The sequence below is a fragment of the Prinia subflava genome, chromosome 21, assembly GCF_021018805.1.
Source record: "Prinia subflava isolate CZ2003 ecotype Zambia chromosome 21, Cam_Psub_1.2, whole genome shotgun sequence".
NCBI lineage: Eukaryota > Metazoa > Chordata > Aves > Passeriformes > Cisticolidae > Prinia > Prinia subflava.
Window position 1 is genome coordinate 2,693,944 of NC_086267.1, and position 13,503 is coordinate 2,707,446.

The 13,503-nt window shown below is 46.4% G+C and overlaps 2 protein-coding genes across 8 annotated transcripts in view; one reads left to right on the forward strand and one right to left on the reverse strand.

The window, feature by feature from the left end:
* Positions 1-4,148, reverse strand: part of MTOR (mechanistic target of rapamycin kinase) — a 65,594-nt gene extending 61,446 nt beyond the window's left edge. For 2 of the 5 annotated variants that reach the window (XM_063417088.1, XM_063417086.1), the window contains exons 1-5: positions 4,079-4,147; positions 2,846-3,009; positions 2,372-2,480; positions 880-1,112; positions 340-540 (exon numbers count right to left, since the gene is read on the reverse strand). In XM_063417088.1, the coding sequence (XP_063273158.1) occupies positions 340-540; positions 880-1,112; positions 2,372-2,480; positions 2,846-2,965 (663 nt within the window). In that variant the 5' untranslated portion in view covers positions 2,966-3,009; positions 4,079-4,147. Of the gene's footprint in view, positions 1-339; positions 541-879; positions 1,113-2,371; positions 2,481-2,845; positions 3,010-3,661 lie in introns of all 5 variants that reach the window. The other 3 variants (XM_063417087.1, XM_063417089.1, XM_063417090.1) reach the window with 3 other exon arrangements.
* Positions 4,149-4,410: 262 nt separating this feature from the next.
* UBIAD1 (UbiA prenyltransferase domain containing 1) lies at positions 4,411-10,741 on the forward strand. 3 transcript variants are annotated; one of them, XM_063417267.1, is made up of 3 exons: positions 4,411-4,702; positions 5,326-5,883; positions 6,908-10,741. In XM_063417267.1, exons 1-3 carry the CDS (start codon positions 4,696-4,698, stop codon positions 7,393-7,395), a joined length of 1,053 nt encoding a protein of 350 aa, XP_063273337.1. In that variant the 5' UTR covers positions 4,411-4,695; the 3' UTR covers positions 7,396-10,741. The 3 variants fall into 3 exon arrangements, with proteins under 3 accessions (XP_063273337.1, XP_063273338.1, XP_063273340.1); XM_063417268.1 differs by lacking the exon at positions 4,411-4,702 and adding an exon at positions 4,929-5,220; XM_063417270.1 differs by lacking the exon at positions 4,411-4,702 and adding an exon at positions 4,929-5,211.
* Positions 10,742-13,503: the final 2,762 nt, after the last annotated feature.

The following is a 13,503-nucleotide window of genomic DNA, read 5'->3' on the forward strand; positions in this document are numbered from 1 at the left end:
CATCTTTCTCACTTATGTTTTATCTACACTAATAAAACCCTCTACTAGTAAGAGCTGACACTAGATAGTTGCATGGCTATAAAACTAGGTCAAGTTCAACAGCTGAAGATGAGATAGAACAATGTTTTCTTGAAGGAGTTAAGTCTTGCTTATTTATACAGTAATAGCCTAAAGGAACTACTCACTTTGGAAGCCATTATATATTCAACCCTTTCAAGGAGAGGCAGTTTTTTACTGACAAAGGTGACACAGGTTCTTAGCTTAGCCACCTCTTCTGAAAACTGGCACTTCAACATCTGCACTATGAGGAGCTGCCTCAAAAGAAAGTTATTTTCTTACTCTGTACCACTGGGGCTTCTGCATCTCTTTTGGCTCCCGCTGTGTGGTGAGGATAAGGCAGGCTCTTAAGGCAGAGACAGCTCCCTCTCGGATGGCCTGTTTGGGATCCCACACAGCCACAAAGATATTGTCAAAGAATGGCTGCACTTGTTGGAAGAAGAAGGTAGGCACGCTGATTGCCAGCTCACGCAGGACAAGAACCTGGAGGTGGGGAGGGAAACAGTAACAATCTGGAAGATGAGCACACAAACCTCCCAACTTCTACAGTGCAGTACAATTTGTTTAGTCTGTCGATGTCTGTGAGCTGTTTCCATCCACACTCTGACAATTCCAAGCATAACAGGTCTCCATTAGTCACTGGGCTAATGGAGAAGCAATGAAGCAGCACTCTGTCTGCCATGAGAGCATTACAGACTCTCAGACATGCACTGGCAGCCATTCCCATCCTGACCAAAGCTCTTCTGCAGATTTCTGTGCGTATTTCCTACCACTGTTCACTAATCCCAACTATTTTATGACCACAAAAAAGGCATCACTTACAGCTGCATGTCTACGACCTTCGTTCCTGTCGGCTCCCAGCCACTCCAGGGCTCGCTTCACCTCGAACTCCACATACTCAGCTGTGAAGGTGTCACCAGCCATGGCGAGCCTGCCGATGGCCTTGGAAGCCATCTCCATCACCACGGGGTCGTTGGATGGCAGCAGGTTCCTCAGGTAGTTGGCAAACCTGCCGATACGGGTGGCGTTACCTCCTTCAACACCGATAAGGCTTGCTGCAGAGAAAGGGAGCAATGTGCAGTCCTCCCCCAGAGGCAGTGAGGCAGACAGTAGGTAATGATGAGAGCTAGTATTCCCTACACACTCTTTAAAGATTCCCATTAAGTCCTCCTAAACTGAAAATCCACAGGGAAAAAGAATATCAAGCAACAAGAAAGGGACACCACTCTTTTGAGCCTGAACTTTTTAAGTGAGTGGGAAAATGCATCTGGTAGCCTCATAGATTTTTAACATTTTTAGTTTTAAAAGAGAAAAAGTAATCCATCCTGAGATCACAGACCTGTTCCTAATAGAAAGACATCCATCAACATCCAACTACTATAGTGAGTCCATCTCACAAGAAAAGCCAAAGACTGAATGGACCAAGGAAATGCTCTCCCCACCAGTCCTAGAGACAGTCTCTCCTGGCCAGGCACCTCATCAGGCACCAGCATGGCAGAAAGCTTTTGCTGCCATGCCTGGGTTGTCCCTGCTCTGTCCCTGCTCAGTGTCCAGGGTTGTCAAGCTGGCACCTTTCAACATCACTAAATTCACAAAACAATTTGAAAGTGATACTGCCAGCTTAAGATCTGATATTATCAATAAAGATTTCTCCAGGGCATTTATACTGCCTAGAAACACATTGGGACTGGATGATTACATCTGTGAGCCTAAACCAACATCTCCTAGGCTATTTAAGAAGTAACTGCTGCAGTACTGGAAGTATTTACACAAGCTGATTCCCCAAGAGTGGGGATTCAATCAGTGGGGACTGACAGCTCTGCAATCTCCCAGAGAACACACAGCCAGAGCCACTCATGGAGAGGCTGATCAGAATCAAAGCAGAAGCTACCTGAGCCCCTCTTGGAAATGGAGTAGCTGTTATGGAGCCAGGTACATTTACATAACAAGAATCAATCTCCCCAGATGGAAGAGAGTTGAGAAAGTCAGCCTACACTGATACACATAAAGAGGTAGAACAAAGCGTCCTCAGCTGAGCTCCAGATCACAATTTTCATGTGCTCAGCATTCACATTTGATGCTCAGCTCCCAGAAGAGCTCAGGGATCATTAAGTGCCAGGTTTTCAGCCACTCTAAGTAACTCCCATGCTGACACTTCACACAGGTTTCCAGAGCCCAGCAACCTGAACACACCCAGTGTACTGAGCTGTCAGACATCAGGCCCAAGTATAAAAGATCATTCCTTTTGAAAATCTGTCCCTAAAGATCGTTGCATGAAGAGAAAACAGCAGAAGCATTATGCACTTTCACTCACCTATAGCCAGAATGCCACCCTTCCTTTCATTTGCATCAGAACTAGAGACCAGCTCAAATATGTGATGGTTCAGCTGATCATAAAACCTGGTAGATTCTTCCTGACTCATCTGTAAAAGCAAAAAGTTCAAATCAACTTTCAGCATTCTCTCCCTCCCTCCTGCTCCAAAACCTCCATAAAGAAAATGCTTCTTATGCCACTTAAACAGAAGAAAATTAAATCAACCACACATTACGAGCTCAAAACAGTTTCTCTTACTTGTGTCCTATATGCAGCAAGTTTACTTATTCTGGTACTTGACCACCTGCTTGTGTCACCAACTCGCTCACCTCTCCTACGTACCAGGGGGCAAAAAAAACCTCCCTGCTGTGCCCATCTCCTCTCTAAGACCAGCTTCCATACCCCAAAAATCTCCATTGCCACAGCACCCAGCCCATTCCCCACGAGGATAAACAATCCCTTTGCAGCCCTCACCTCACGCAGCTCCATGGTGACATAATGCTGCAGGTCCTTGGCAGCTTTCGCCCTCGTCTCTTCGCTGCGGCTCTTCAGGCCATTGGCAAATTGTTGGAGGATGGACACTGTGCCCGACATGGTGGCAGCGGGCTGGGGCTCAGGGGCATCAAGTCCTGTAAATTCTTCAGAGAGACACTTTTTTTTTACTGCTTTAATTGAAATCTCTGAGCTTCTGCCTTAAGGCTGTCCCTCCTGACTGTTCCCAAAATACAGATAGAGATGCTGTGTTGGTAGACCATAAAATTACAAGTAATGACTATATTCCTTAGGCATCACACTCCATGATAAAAGTGGATCACCACATATCTTCACCCCCAGCCTGTCTGCTCTCTAGTTCCTCAAATACCAAAACACATCACAGTAGGCCACGTGCCCTCTGGTGATCCAATGCTAAATCAAGGGTCATGCAACAGTTGAAAAACAGCAGGACCAAACTAGGCTTTGCAAGTACCTATAATAAGTAAACACAGCCATTCCCAGGATTATGTCATCATTGTATCTGACACTGATACACTTTTATCCAAGTTTCTCCACAGAAATCCCGGTGTTACACCGACACAAGGAAGACTCAGCACTAGCAAGTGTTACATCCTCCAATAGATATTTAGAGATGGGAAGTCCAGTTACAGCAGCACCAATCATTGCAATAGGGGGTTTCCTAGCATAACACACAAACAAACTTCTCAGGAGCCTTTCTTTATGTCGAAAAAATTCCAGATACTTGACGCCCCCACCCCGATATTCAGATTACATAAGACCAAACCAAGCACTGACACAAGAACTTCAACTGCTTCTCCCCAAATGTTCCACACGCGGTCACAACCACGCAGCGGGACCATGGGTGAGGAGGCTGCTGGCAGGAGCCAGGAGAGGCTCCGCGGATCAGAGAGCAGCCGGGAGCTGCTGACATCGCCCCAGCCCGGTGTCAGTTCGGGATCCCCTCACGGCCACAGACGCCGGCGGACGGGACCCGGCAGGCCCGAGCCCGGGGGGAGCTCCGCAGGCCGAGGGTGAGGGAGGGGTGAGGCGGGGAAAGGCGGGCACGGCCGGAGGGGCCGCAGGCGGCAGCGCTGCGCGGCCGGGGCTCGGGCAGGTCGGTCCGGGCGGGAAGCGGGAGGTGAGGGGAGGAGGAGCCGATGGTGATGAGAGGCACCGCCGCTCTCGCTCGCTCTCTCTCACTTACTCACTCACCCGCCGCCGCCGCCGGCTCCCCTACTCCGGGCCCCGGGCCCGCCCCGCCGCCGCGCCTGCGGCGCCGGCCAGCAGCTGCTGGCCAATAGGCTCCCAGAAACGCCGTGATCGGCATCACATCTGACCAATAGAAAAAGAGAAAGGGGGAAGAAGCGCTCAAAGCTCCGCCCCTTCCCCAAAGAACAGAGAGGACAGTCGCCTTCTGACCAATCATCGAGACAATCATGACTGAGTGGCAGTACGTCTGACCAATAGAATGGCTGGGTTTGCCCGTTAGGCCCACCTTCCCGATGCCGGCTTCCGCCCTTCCGGGAGGCGTCGGCTATGGCCGGGCTGCAGCATGGGTGGATAGGGTAGAACAACCGGTGCGATCTGCTTGGGCTTGTGCGAAGCGTTCGGCACTCTTCTGCATGACATCTTGCACCCTCAGCAAGTGATCCCGAGCTGTGTGGTGCTGTTACATGGTGGAGCGACGGGATGGGGACTAAAGCATCTCCTCTATGGGAGAAGAGAAGGTTGTGTGGACGTCTCAGAGCAGCCTTCCAATATCTGGAGTGGCCTGCAAGGAGGAACAAGGGGGAATGGCATCAGACTAAAAGAGATGAAATTTAGTTTAGATGTTAGGTAAATGCTCTTTCCTGAAAGGGTGGGGAGGTCCTGGCACAGGTTGTCCAGGGGAGCTGTGGCTGCCCCACGCCTGGCAGTGTCCAAGGCCAGGCTGGGCAGGGCTGGCAGCACTCTGGGGCAGCGGCAGGCGTTCCTGCCATGGCAGGGTGGGACAGGACGGGCACTGAGATCCCTTCTAGAGCCGTGCTCCGGGTGAAGCGCTGTGCGCATGCGCAAAGGGAGCGGGTGATGCCGTGCCGTGCCCGCTGTTCACCGCTGAAATGTGTCCGGCTGCCCGCGACAGCCGCACAGTCTGCTGTGTCTGCGCCGGGCTCGGGGCGCTCCGTGGCAGCTATGGCGTGAATCCTGGTGCTGGCACTTGCTGCGGGGTGACCCTCTCGCCGCCGCGCGTGACGTCGTGGGCCGCTTAATTTTTCTTTTCATTTGTACACCGGGAGGTGCCGGCAGCTGCGGAACCCCTGGCGCAGGGCCGCGGGGGTGGCGAGGCCGGGCAGGCCGGCGGTCCGGTAGGGCGGGTAATGGCGGCGCTCTCGCATCCCCCTCAGGCCGCCGGGGCGGCGGCGCTCCTCGCTGCCCCCGGGCCCCGCCGCCCCGCTAACGTGCGGCCCTTCCCCTTCTAGGTGCTGCTGCTGCTGCGAGACGGCGAGGGACGAGCATGGGACCCGCAGACCTGGTGCAGAAGATCAGTATCAGCGCCGAGAGCCCCCGCGGGAGCGAGAGGAACGGCGGCGGCTCGGCGCTGGCGGGCGCTGACGGGGCCGCCCCCGGCGGCTGGAGACACAAGTGCGCGGCCTATGTGCTGGCGCTCCGGCCCTGGAGCTTCAGTGCCTCGCTGACGCCTGTGGCGCTGGGCAGCGCGCTGGCGTACCGCGCCCAGGGAGCGCTGGACCCGGGGCTGCTGGTGGGCAGCGCCGTGACCGTCCTGGCCGTGCACGGGGCCGGCAACTTGGTGAACACCTACTATGACTTCTCCAAAGGCATCGATCACAAGAAGAGTGATGACAGGACGTTGGTGGACCAGATTTTGGAGCCGCAGGATGTGGTCCGGTTTGGAGTCTTTCTCTACACCGTGGGCTGTCTCTGCGCTGCCGGGCTCTATGCTGTCTCCACGCTCAAGCTGGAGCACCTGGCCTTGATTTACTTTGGAGGACTTTCCAGCTCCTTCCTTTACACCGGAGGTAAATGCTGCACCCCGTTTGTTATGAATCTGAGTGTAGGAGTGATAGAATCAGCTGAATTGTCAAAAGGCTTCTAGAAGACACACATGGTCTATCTAGTGCACTGCCATAAAATATTTGTGGTGTTTCCTGAAGCTCTGGTACATAAACTTGTATTCTTTGCAATTGGATGTTGTGGGAAGAGTCATACTGAGATCTTCAGCTGGTGTTGAGGCATTATTATTTACATATATGGATTTAGATGCTTCTCAGAGCTATTGCTGAATCTTTTTGTGATGTTTATCTCATATCCTTTAGCATTGTAGCTAATGGCATATTTTCTTTCCTTTGGTAGGAGTGTTACTTTGGTTTGGAATGTTTTGTTGCTAATCTTTGATGGAGTTTCACTGTGAATGCTGTAGAGTTTGCGATTCCTCTTAATAAGAATATTTTAGTGTCTTTCTGTGTTGGATAGGTACAAACATCATTACTAGGAGAAGAAAAAATAACTTAGTTTCAAACTGTTAGCCTTTAATTTATATGGGTTTCCCTGAAAGCATCTTATCAGTTTTTCATTTGTTCTGAGCATTTTCTGTATCTCTTCAGGATCAGGTTCTAGCATGCATGATCACACTAAAAAGTACCTTATTTCTGTAGGTTTAGGCCTTATTTCTGTAGGTTTAGGCCTTATTTCTATAGATTTAGACCTTATTTCTATAGATTTCTGCAGAGACACCTACTTCTAGATGGTTTTAACCTGGCCCTTAGTTTTTGTTAAATTGTTTGTCTGGAGAAATCCTTATCTTAAAAAAGAGATAACATGTTTCTTGTCCACAGCTGCATGTTTTGCAACATTCCTATGGGAAAGGGCTGAACTGTTGTGTCACCCATTCTCTTCTGTCATTCTGTTGAATTCTTGAATTCATTAATTCATTCTGTTGAATTCTTGAATTCATTAATTCATCCTCTTGAATTCTTTAACTCTTTAATTCATCCTCTTGAACCCTTTAATGACGCTCAATTTTATCCTTGTGTCTTGCCGCAGGAATCGGATTCAAATACGTCGCGCTCGGGGACGTGGTGATCCTGATCACCTTTGGGCCCCTGGCTGTGATGTTTGCCCACGCAGTGCAGGTCGGGTACCTGTCCGTGTCCCCCCTGCTCTACGCTGTCCCCCTGGCCCTCAGCACCGAGGCCATCCTGCACAGCAACAACACGCGGGACATGGAGTCGGACCGGCAGGCGGGGATCGTCACCCTGGCCATCCTCATCGGCCCCACGCTCTCCTACATCCTCTACACCGTGCTGCTCTTCCTGCCCTACCTGATCTTCTGTGTGCTGGCCACACGTTACACCATCAGCATGGCGCTGCCACTGCTCACCATCCCCATGGCCTTCTCACTGGAGAGGCAATTCCGGAGCCAGAGCTTCAGCAAAATCCCTCAGCGGACAGCCAAACTCAATCTGCTGCTGGGGCTCTTCTATGTGTTTGGCATTACGTTGGCACCAGCTGGTGCTCTGCCCAAACTGTGAAAAGAGCTGTAGGGTCAGGCCTCAAATGCACTGTTCATGTCAATAAACAGTGGAAGTTAGGAGTAAATGACCTATTTATGGACAGTGGATGTTAGGAGTAAATGACCCACTATGGACAGTGGAAGTTATGAGTAAATGACCCACTATGGACAGTGGATGTTAGGAGTAAATGACCACCATGGACAGTGGATGTTAGGAGTAAATGACCCATTTATGGACAGTGGAAGTTATGAGTAAATGACCCACTATGGACAGTGGATGTTATGAGTTAATGACCCATTTATGAACAGTGAGAAGAATGGAAAGACCACCTTGCACTGTTGATAGTGAATGTTATGATTTCTGGTCTTGGATAGATTATACAACAGACTTCAAAAAAGGGAATTGTCAGTTCTTCAGAAGGGGAGAACTGTGTGGCTTTGCTTTGAGGGGCAAGGTGACATAAGGTGAAGGAAATGTTTAAAGAACCTCATCCTCCTGCCACCTAATTTTTTTCACAGTTCAGTGAAAGATAGAGCCTCAAATCACACTCTCTGTTCACTTCACAAGCACAAAGATTGCTCTTATCACTTCTTTTCTTACAGTGGTGAAAGAGTCCAGTGGCTCCCATATGGGAATCACAAAACACTGCCAATTGTTTAGCATCACAACCTAGGTGCCATTAATTCACTCCCCTGTAAGTGTATTTCATCTGTTGTATGTTTTAATTTTTGTTTTGCTTTTCCTAGCCAATTTTCAAGCTTTTATTTCCAAGCTCCCTGAAATGCACTAGATACTGATTCATGAAATATTGCTTCTGCTTGTCCCATATAGTCTAGAAATATCAAAGTTATAAATCTCTGGGTTGTGGTGCTAAAATGGAGCATAAATAACCCACTGCACAAACTTTAGGCCAGAACCAGTAAATCTGTATTCTGCTACAAAAGCTGAAGCTGTAAATGCAAACCATGCAACTGGAAAACCCTCAATGGGTAGAAAAACAAATGGTTTCCATTTTTGTATTTGCTTAGAATTTACTCTCTGAAATGACAGGTTTTGAGGTAAGGGGGAACTGGCAGAGTGCCAGATTTCTCTGAATAGCTATGGATTAATGGATACATTAATTCTTGAATTAAAAAAGCAGTTTTTTCATTGGTTTTTCTCTATTTATTTAGAGTATTATTCACAGTGTTATAGTGAAATGTCTTATTATAAGAAGCCCAGATCACCAAAGAAGAAAGATAGTGTTAGAAAAAACAAATCTGGATTATTGCATTGGCTCTGCATAAAAATCAGGACTGCAAACAGAAGAAACCAATTTCGTTAACAAGATTTTTCCTAATGGAGTCCAGATTTTGTGTCACTGAGTCACAGTAAAGTGATGTCTCAAGGGAAGTTCCCCACCTCTTTTCCCCACTCTGTACCCTCCAGTGTTGCTTTGTTTCCTCCTGCACATCTTCCCACTTGCTGTTCATGTGGCCCTTTGGAGAGCTGATTGTTTCAGCAGTTATGTAGCTGTATCCAAAACATGCCAAACATGATGGGGAGAACATGTGCCTTCCAGTGCAAAGATGGATTTGATCCATAACATATTACCTAGTGGCAACTGAATTCTCTTCTGTGTTACGTAGTCCTGCAGTTTTCATGAAAAGCTTGTTTGAGGAGCTGTGGAAAGCTCAGAGGAATTGACACAGATGTTGAATTAGAGCTCCTGGTGCCAGGTCACAGCCTTGCTTTTGAACAAGTGTGTGTTTGTGAGCCACTGTATGAAGGGATTTTACCAGCAATAAACCAGCAATAAACTCACGTGGTGTCACCCTGCATCTGTCATAGGTAAGTGGTGTAAATCTGAAAGAGCCAAATGTCCCTTTAGTGGGTTGTACTGACAGGATTACATGGTACAGCTATTTAGAGACTGGTTTACAGCTTCATCTTATCCAGTGTTACCCAGCAGTTACATCTGAGCTGAAGTTAATGGGAAGGAGTCTTAGCAGGCCTATTTAATGAGCCACAGTTTCATCCTTTATTTATTGTAATGGGCAAATGATCTCTGTTCTGGCTAGGCACAGGATGAGAAAAGATGGACTTCAGCAACTGCTTTCTACAGAAAAATACTTGTTAGGATTAAAAACACAAGGAGAAAATGCAAAAGTTCAGCTCAGATGGGTGGAGGGAGATATTCAGAAGATTTTGGAAACTGTTTTCAATGCAGATATACACAGAATTTCTACTGTTGCTTCTCTGAGGACAGAATGGAGAAGAACCTGGCTCCAATACCCATTTCACATTTCTGCAAACCAAAAGCTTTTGTAGGGATAAGTAAGGGCTGAGCTGACAACTCTGTTAATCTTGCAATAGGGGATATGCAGGTTTATTGGGTTAATCCTGCCTTTGTAGCAGCTGTGTGCTTCATTTTAGGAGAGCTTGGTTTTGAATAGCTTTTCATTTCAAAGAATGGTTAGTTATCTTTTCTCTACTTCTTTTACAAAAACTGGAGTACTCCAGCTAAATTCCTTAAAGTGACTTGACTTGTATCTTTGACAAATGTAATTGTAATAATGGGAAGATCATTGGGGCCCTGGAGTGTGTAACTCTTACTGTACCTTGACTACCCTTCCCTGGGTAGGATGTCTACTTAGGGCTGGAAAGGACCAGTGCTTTTTCTTACTAAGATGAAACAGCTCATTAGTACAAAAATAGATGTGTGGAACTCTTTCCAAGGTAGGGGAGATTCAAAGTATTTTATTAGTAAAACTGAGATGAAAATTTGGTAATTCCTTACTAGAAGATGCTGGTTGCCTCCAATTCCCTCTCTGTGAAAAACAATATCATTCCAGGTGCTTAAGGATATTAGTAATAGCTAATATATTCTTCACCATGGTTTTGAGGAAGTCATTTAACTTCTCTGTGTCTCAGAAAACAGTTAATTTTTGCCTACCTTACAGGGACGCTGAGCTGACATCATGGTCATAAAGAGCTTTGAAAGTAAAAAGTGCTTTATCTCTGTGTGCTTTCCAAAAAGCTTGTTAGTACTAGAAAACATTTTAGATACAAACTAACACAAAGGCTGACTTAACCAACGTAATTAGGCCAAAAGAATCTTCACACATAATCAATGAGTAGTGTGAGAGGTTCATTTATTGGTTTGCTTTGTGATAAAGATGCTGGCTCTCTTCCCTACCCCACTTTTCCCTGTCCCATGCTACTTTCCTTGAATATAAACTTCAGAGACTTCTTTCAGGTCACCCTTGATGAGCTGTATTGCGGTGTGAAGAGTGTGCACTGGTAGATGAACAGATCTGTTAATGTGTCCTAAAGCACCTCCTGGCCTTTCTTCGTACCCAATAAACTGTCTGAATGTTACTCAGTTCATTATGCTATGTTTCATTCTTTTATATTACTCAAGTTGTATTTTTTGCACATGGATTAAAACATGGTCACGAAAGAAAGAGGGTCTTCATCTGCCATGTTTATAGTATAAGTGCCTGAAAAATCTTTTTTTTTTCTTTGGTTTAAAGTCCTTTTATGAATCTAGTAGCCCCGTCCTTCCCTATTACAAGGCAAACAGTAATAATTTCTTACTAATGGCAGAATTAGAGTAGTTCTGGTATATTCATCGATGTGCAGAATTTTCTCTGCTGCAGTTTTCTGTGCCCTGTACTGTTCAATTTTTGTACGGAGGTTTCAGCTGAACTCTAATACCTTTAATAAAGATGAACTTTCTCATCCTTACCAGTATGTTCTGCCAATTTTGCAATGCCATGGTCACTGCTCCATAGAACTGTGACAGCATAATGTGTGTCATGAATATAATGTATGTCATAAATGAGCCTGAAGCATGGTTTGAAATGTTCCTGCCTTGGCCAGTGGCACCGTGTGCTCCACAAACGCATTTGGAGATAGTTATAAAGGCTGAAATTCAGGATACCATGACATCTAAACACGGGCTGATCTTTCTAAATTAGGAGGCTTCAATTCCGAGTGCCTGCAGATGGCAGCGTTGCTCTTCCCTTGCTGCTGCAGCGCCTTTACAGGAACCCGTGAGCTGTGTTTGCACAGGAGTTTTTAGTGTTTGGTTTTATCTCATTGGTCTCCTCTGCTGTAAATGAACTTGAAAGATAAGTGGCTGCAGATGGATTTCTGTTGTGCAGATTATGACTGGACAGATGCTCCTGGCCTAGGCAGGTGCTGGCAGAAATGGGCATTTGAAGAAAGCCAGTCAGCTCTTAAATTTTAAAGTTTAAAAAGCTCTCTCTAGTCAGATGCTGAGGGCTGAGCTTTCGAAAGTGTGGGCAAGCTATGTGTGAGGGGCAGCACACTTGTGGGGGGAAGATTGCAGTGTCTGCACGCTCTGTGAGATGTACTTGTGTTGTGTCAATTGCTTTAACACATCTTGAATCCCAAGTTTAAAATCTTAATGCTTTTGTAGTGTTCTTAGGAGCTTGGACTCTATTCTCCCCATTACTTGGGTGAACAGACTGAATCACTGCTGCTTACTCAAGGTGATGCTCCTTGGAGGAGAGTACTTGACAGTTCTCTGAAACCTTAACAATTAGGCCTTTCCCCTCACACCTTGCTCTGTCTGGTCATGGGTAGATTATTTTTATTTGAATCACCTTCAGTCACTTTATACTTTGAATTTGAACCTGCTTAATTATATTTAAGGAATGAAATGCTGCTCTGGCTTCTTAGGGCTATTTTTCATTTTAAGCTGGAGTTAAACATCCAGCCAAGATAAAAATCAGTGGCTCTCAGCATTGCCTAAAAATGAGCAGGGCTGGACTATTGCAGCTGTATGTCTAAAGGAAACAGGCCCAGTGCTGGACAGGATCATGCCCATGTTTTATTGTCTGAAGCAAGGTCTTTGTGCTTTTTTGAACTCAGAGTAAGACCCAAAAGGAACAAATTTGTCAAGGGACTTTCTACACTGTCTTCTGATTGTGAAGACCCAATAAAGCAGAATCAGTTGATTAAGAAACCAGCAAGAACCAGGTCCTGGTTTTGGCCAGGACAAACCGACCTGGCAATCACCCAAACCCTCGCTGCGCCTGCTCAGGGATGGAGGAAGACTTGTTACTTCATCAGCAGACCCCTGCCCGTGACCACCAGGAGGTGTGGAGCCACAAAAGATAATTATAATATGAAGTGCAAAGAGGCGGAGAGTGGGCGGGGAATGGGCGGGCAGGGAGGGGTGGTTTTGTGGGCTCTGTGCGTATTTAAAGCTGGAATCTGTCTCGACCAGGCTCGCTTGTACGGTGGGAAATCCCCAGTACGTCCCAGCTGGAAATAAAACATACCTGCTTTACAATTTTTAATTGTTAAATCCTTATTCCGCAACTCATTTGTATCCAGCTTGGACAGGAGCTGGCTCTTCCACACAAGCTAAAAGTGGACTTTATTATCCTTTGTGTTTGTGGATGTTGTCAGCTGTTGTTTTGCAGTATCTGGGAGAAAGGTGTATCCCACTCTTGTTCCACTGGGAGCACAAGACAGAGCTGGTCTATAAAAGCCTGACTTCCTCGTACCAGCAAAATCTTTATTTTTTCCCCTGTGATGATTTACAAGTTGTTACCTTGCTGGCAATGCCAAAGCCTGTGCTGGATCATGTCATAAAAGACTAATTGGACACCTTCTATCCCAGCACAATAAACTGAGATCATGACTTTTCAGGGATTAGGAATGCAATTATCTGGAGAAACACTTCCAGATTGAAATACCCTTCTAACCTCTTACTGCTTAGTATTCCAAATCTCTACTGGAAATCTCAAAAGCCACCTAATAAAAAAGGTGGGCATTACCCTGAAACAGCTTCCATACAGGTTATTATTATTATCTAGTGATAATTCCATCTTTGAGCCAGTTTTGAGTACTTTCTGGATCCAGATGAGCCAAAGAGAACTGATGATTTTAAAAGATTACACTTATTTACAGACTCTCTGGGGTGCTGCAGAGAGCTTGAGGGACAAACTGCATTTCAGATGCCTGAATTTGCTTCTTCCAGGAAGCAAACACCCTATGAATTGTTTAAGTTTTTAAAGCAAAACAGAGGTGTGGGGATTTTTGTGTTTGCAAGACAAAAAATATTAACAGGCAGTGTACAATCAGATGTTCCTTAATCTGGCCACTGCT

Coding starts and splice junctions, on each gene's coding strand:
- UBIAD1 (XM_063417267.1), top strand. Junction 5,884..6,907: donor CTCCTTCCTTTACACCGGAG/GTAAATGCTGCA, acceptor GTCTTGCCGCAG/GAATCGGATTCAAATACGTC.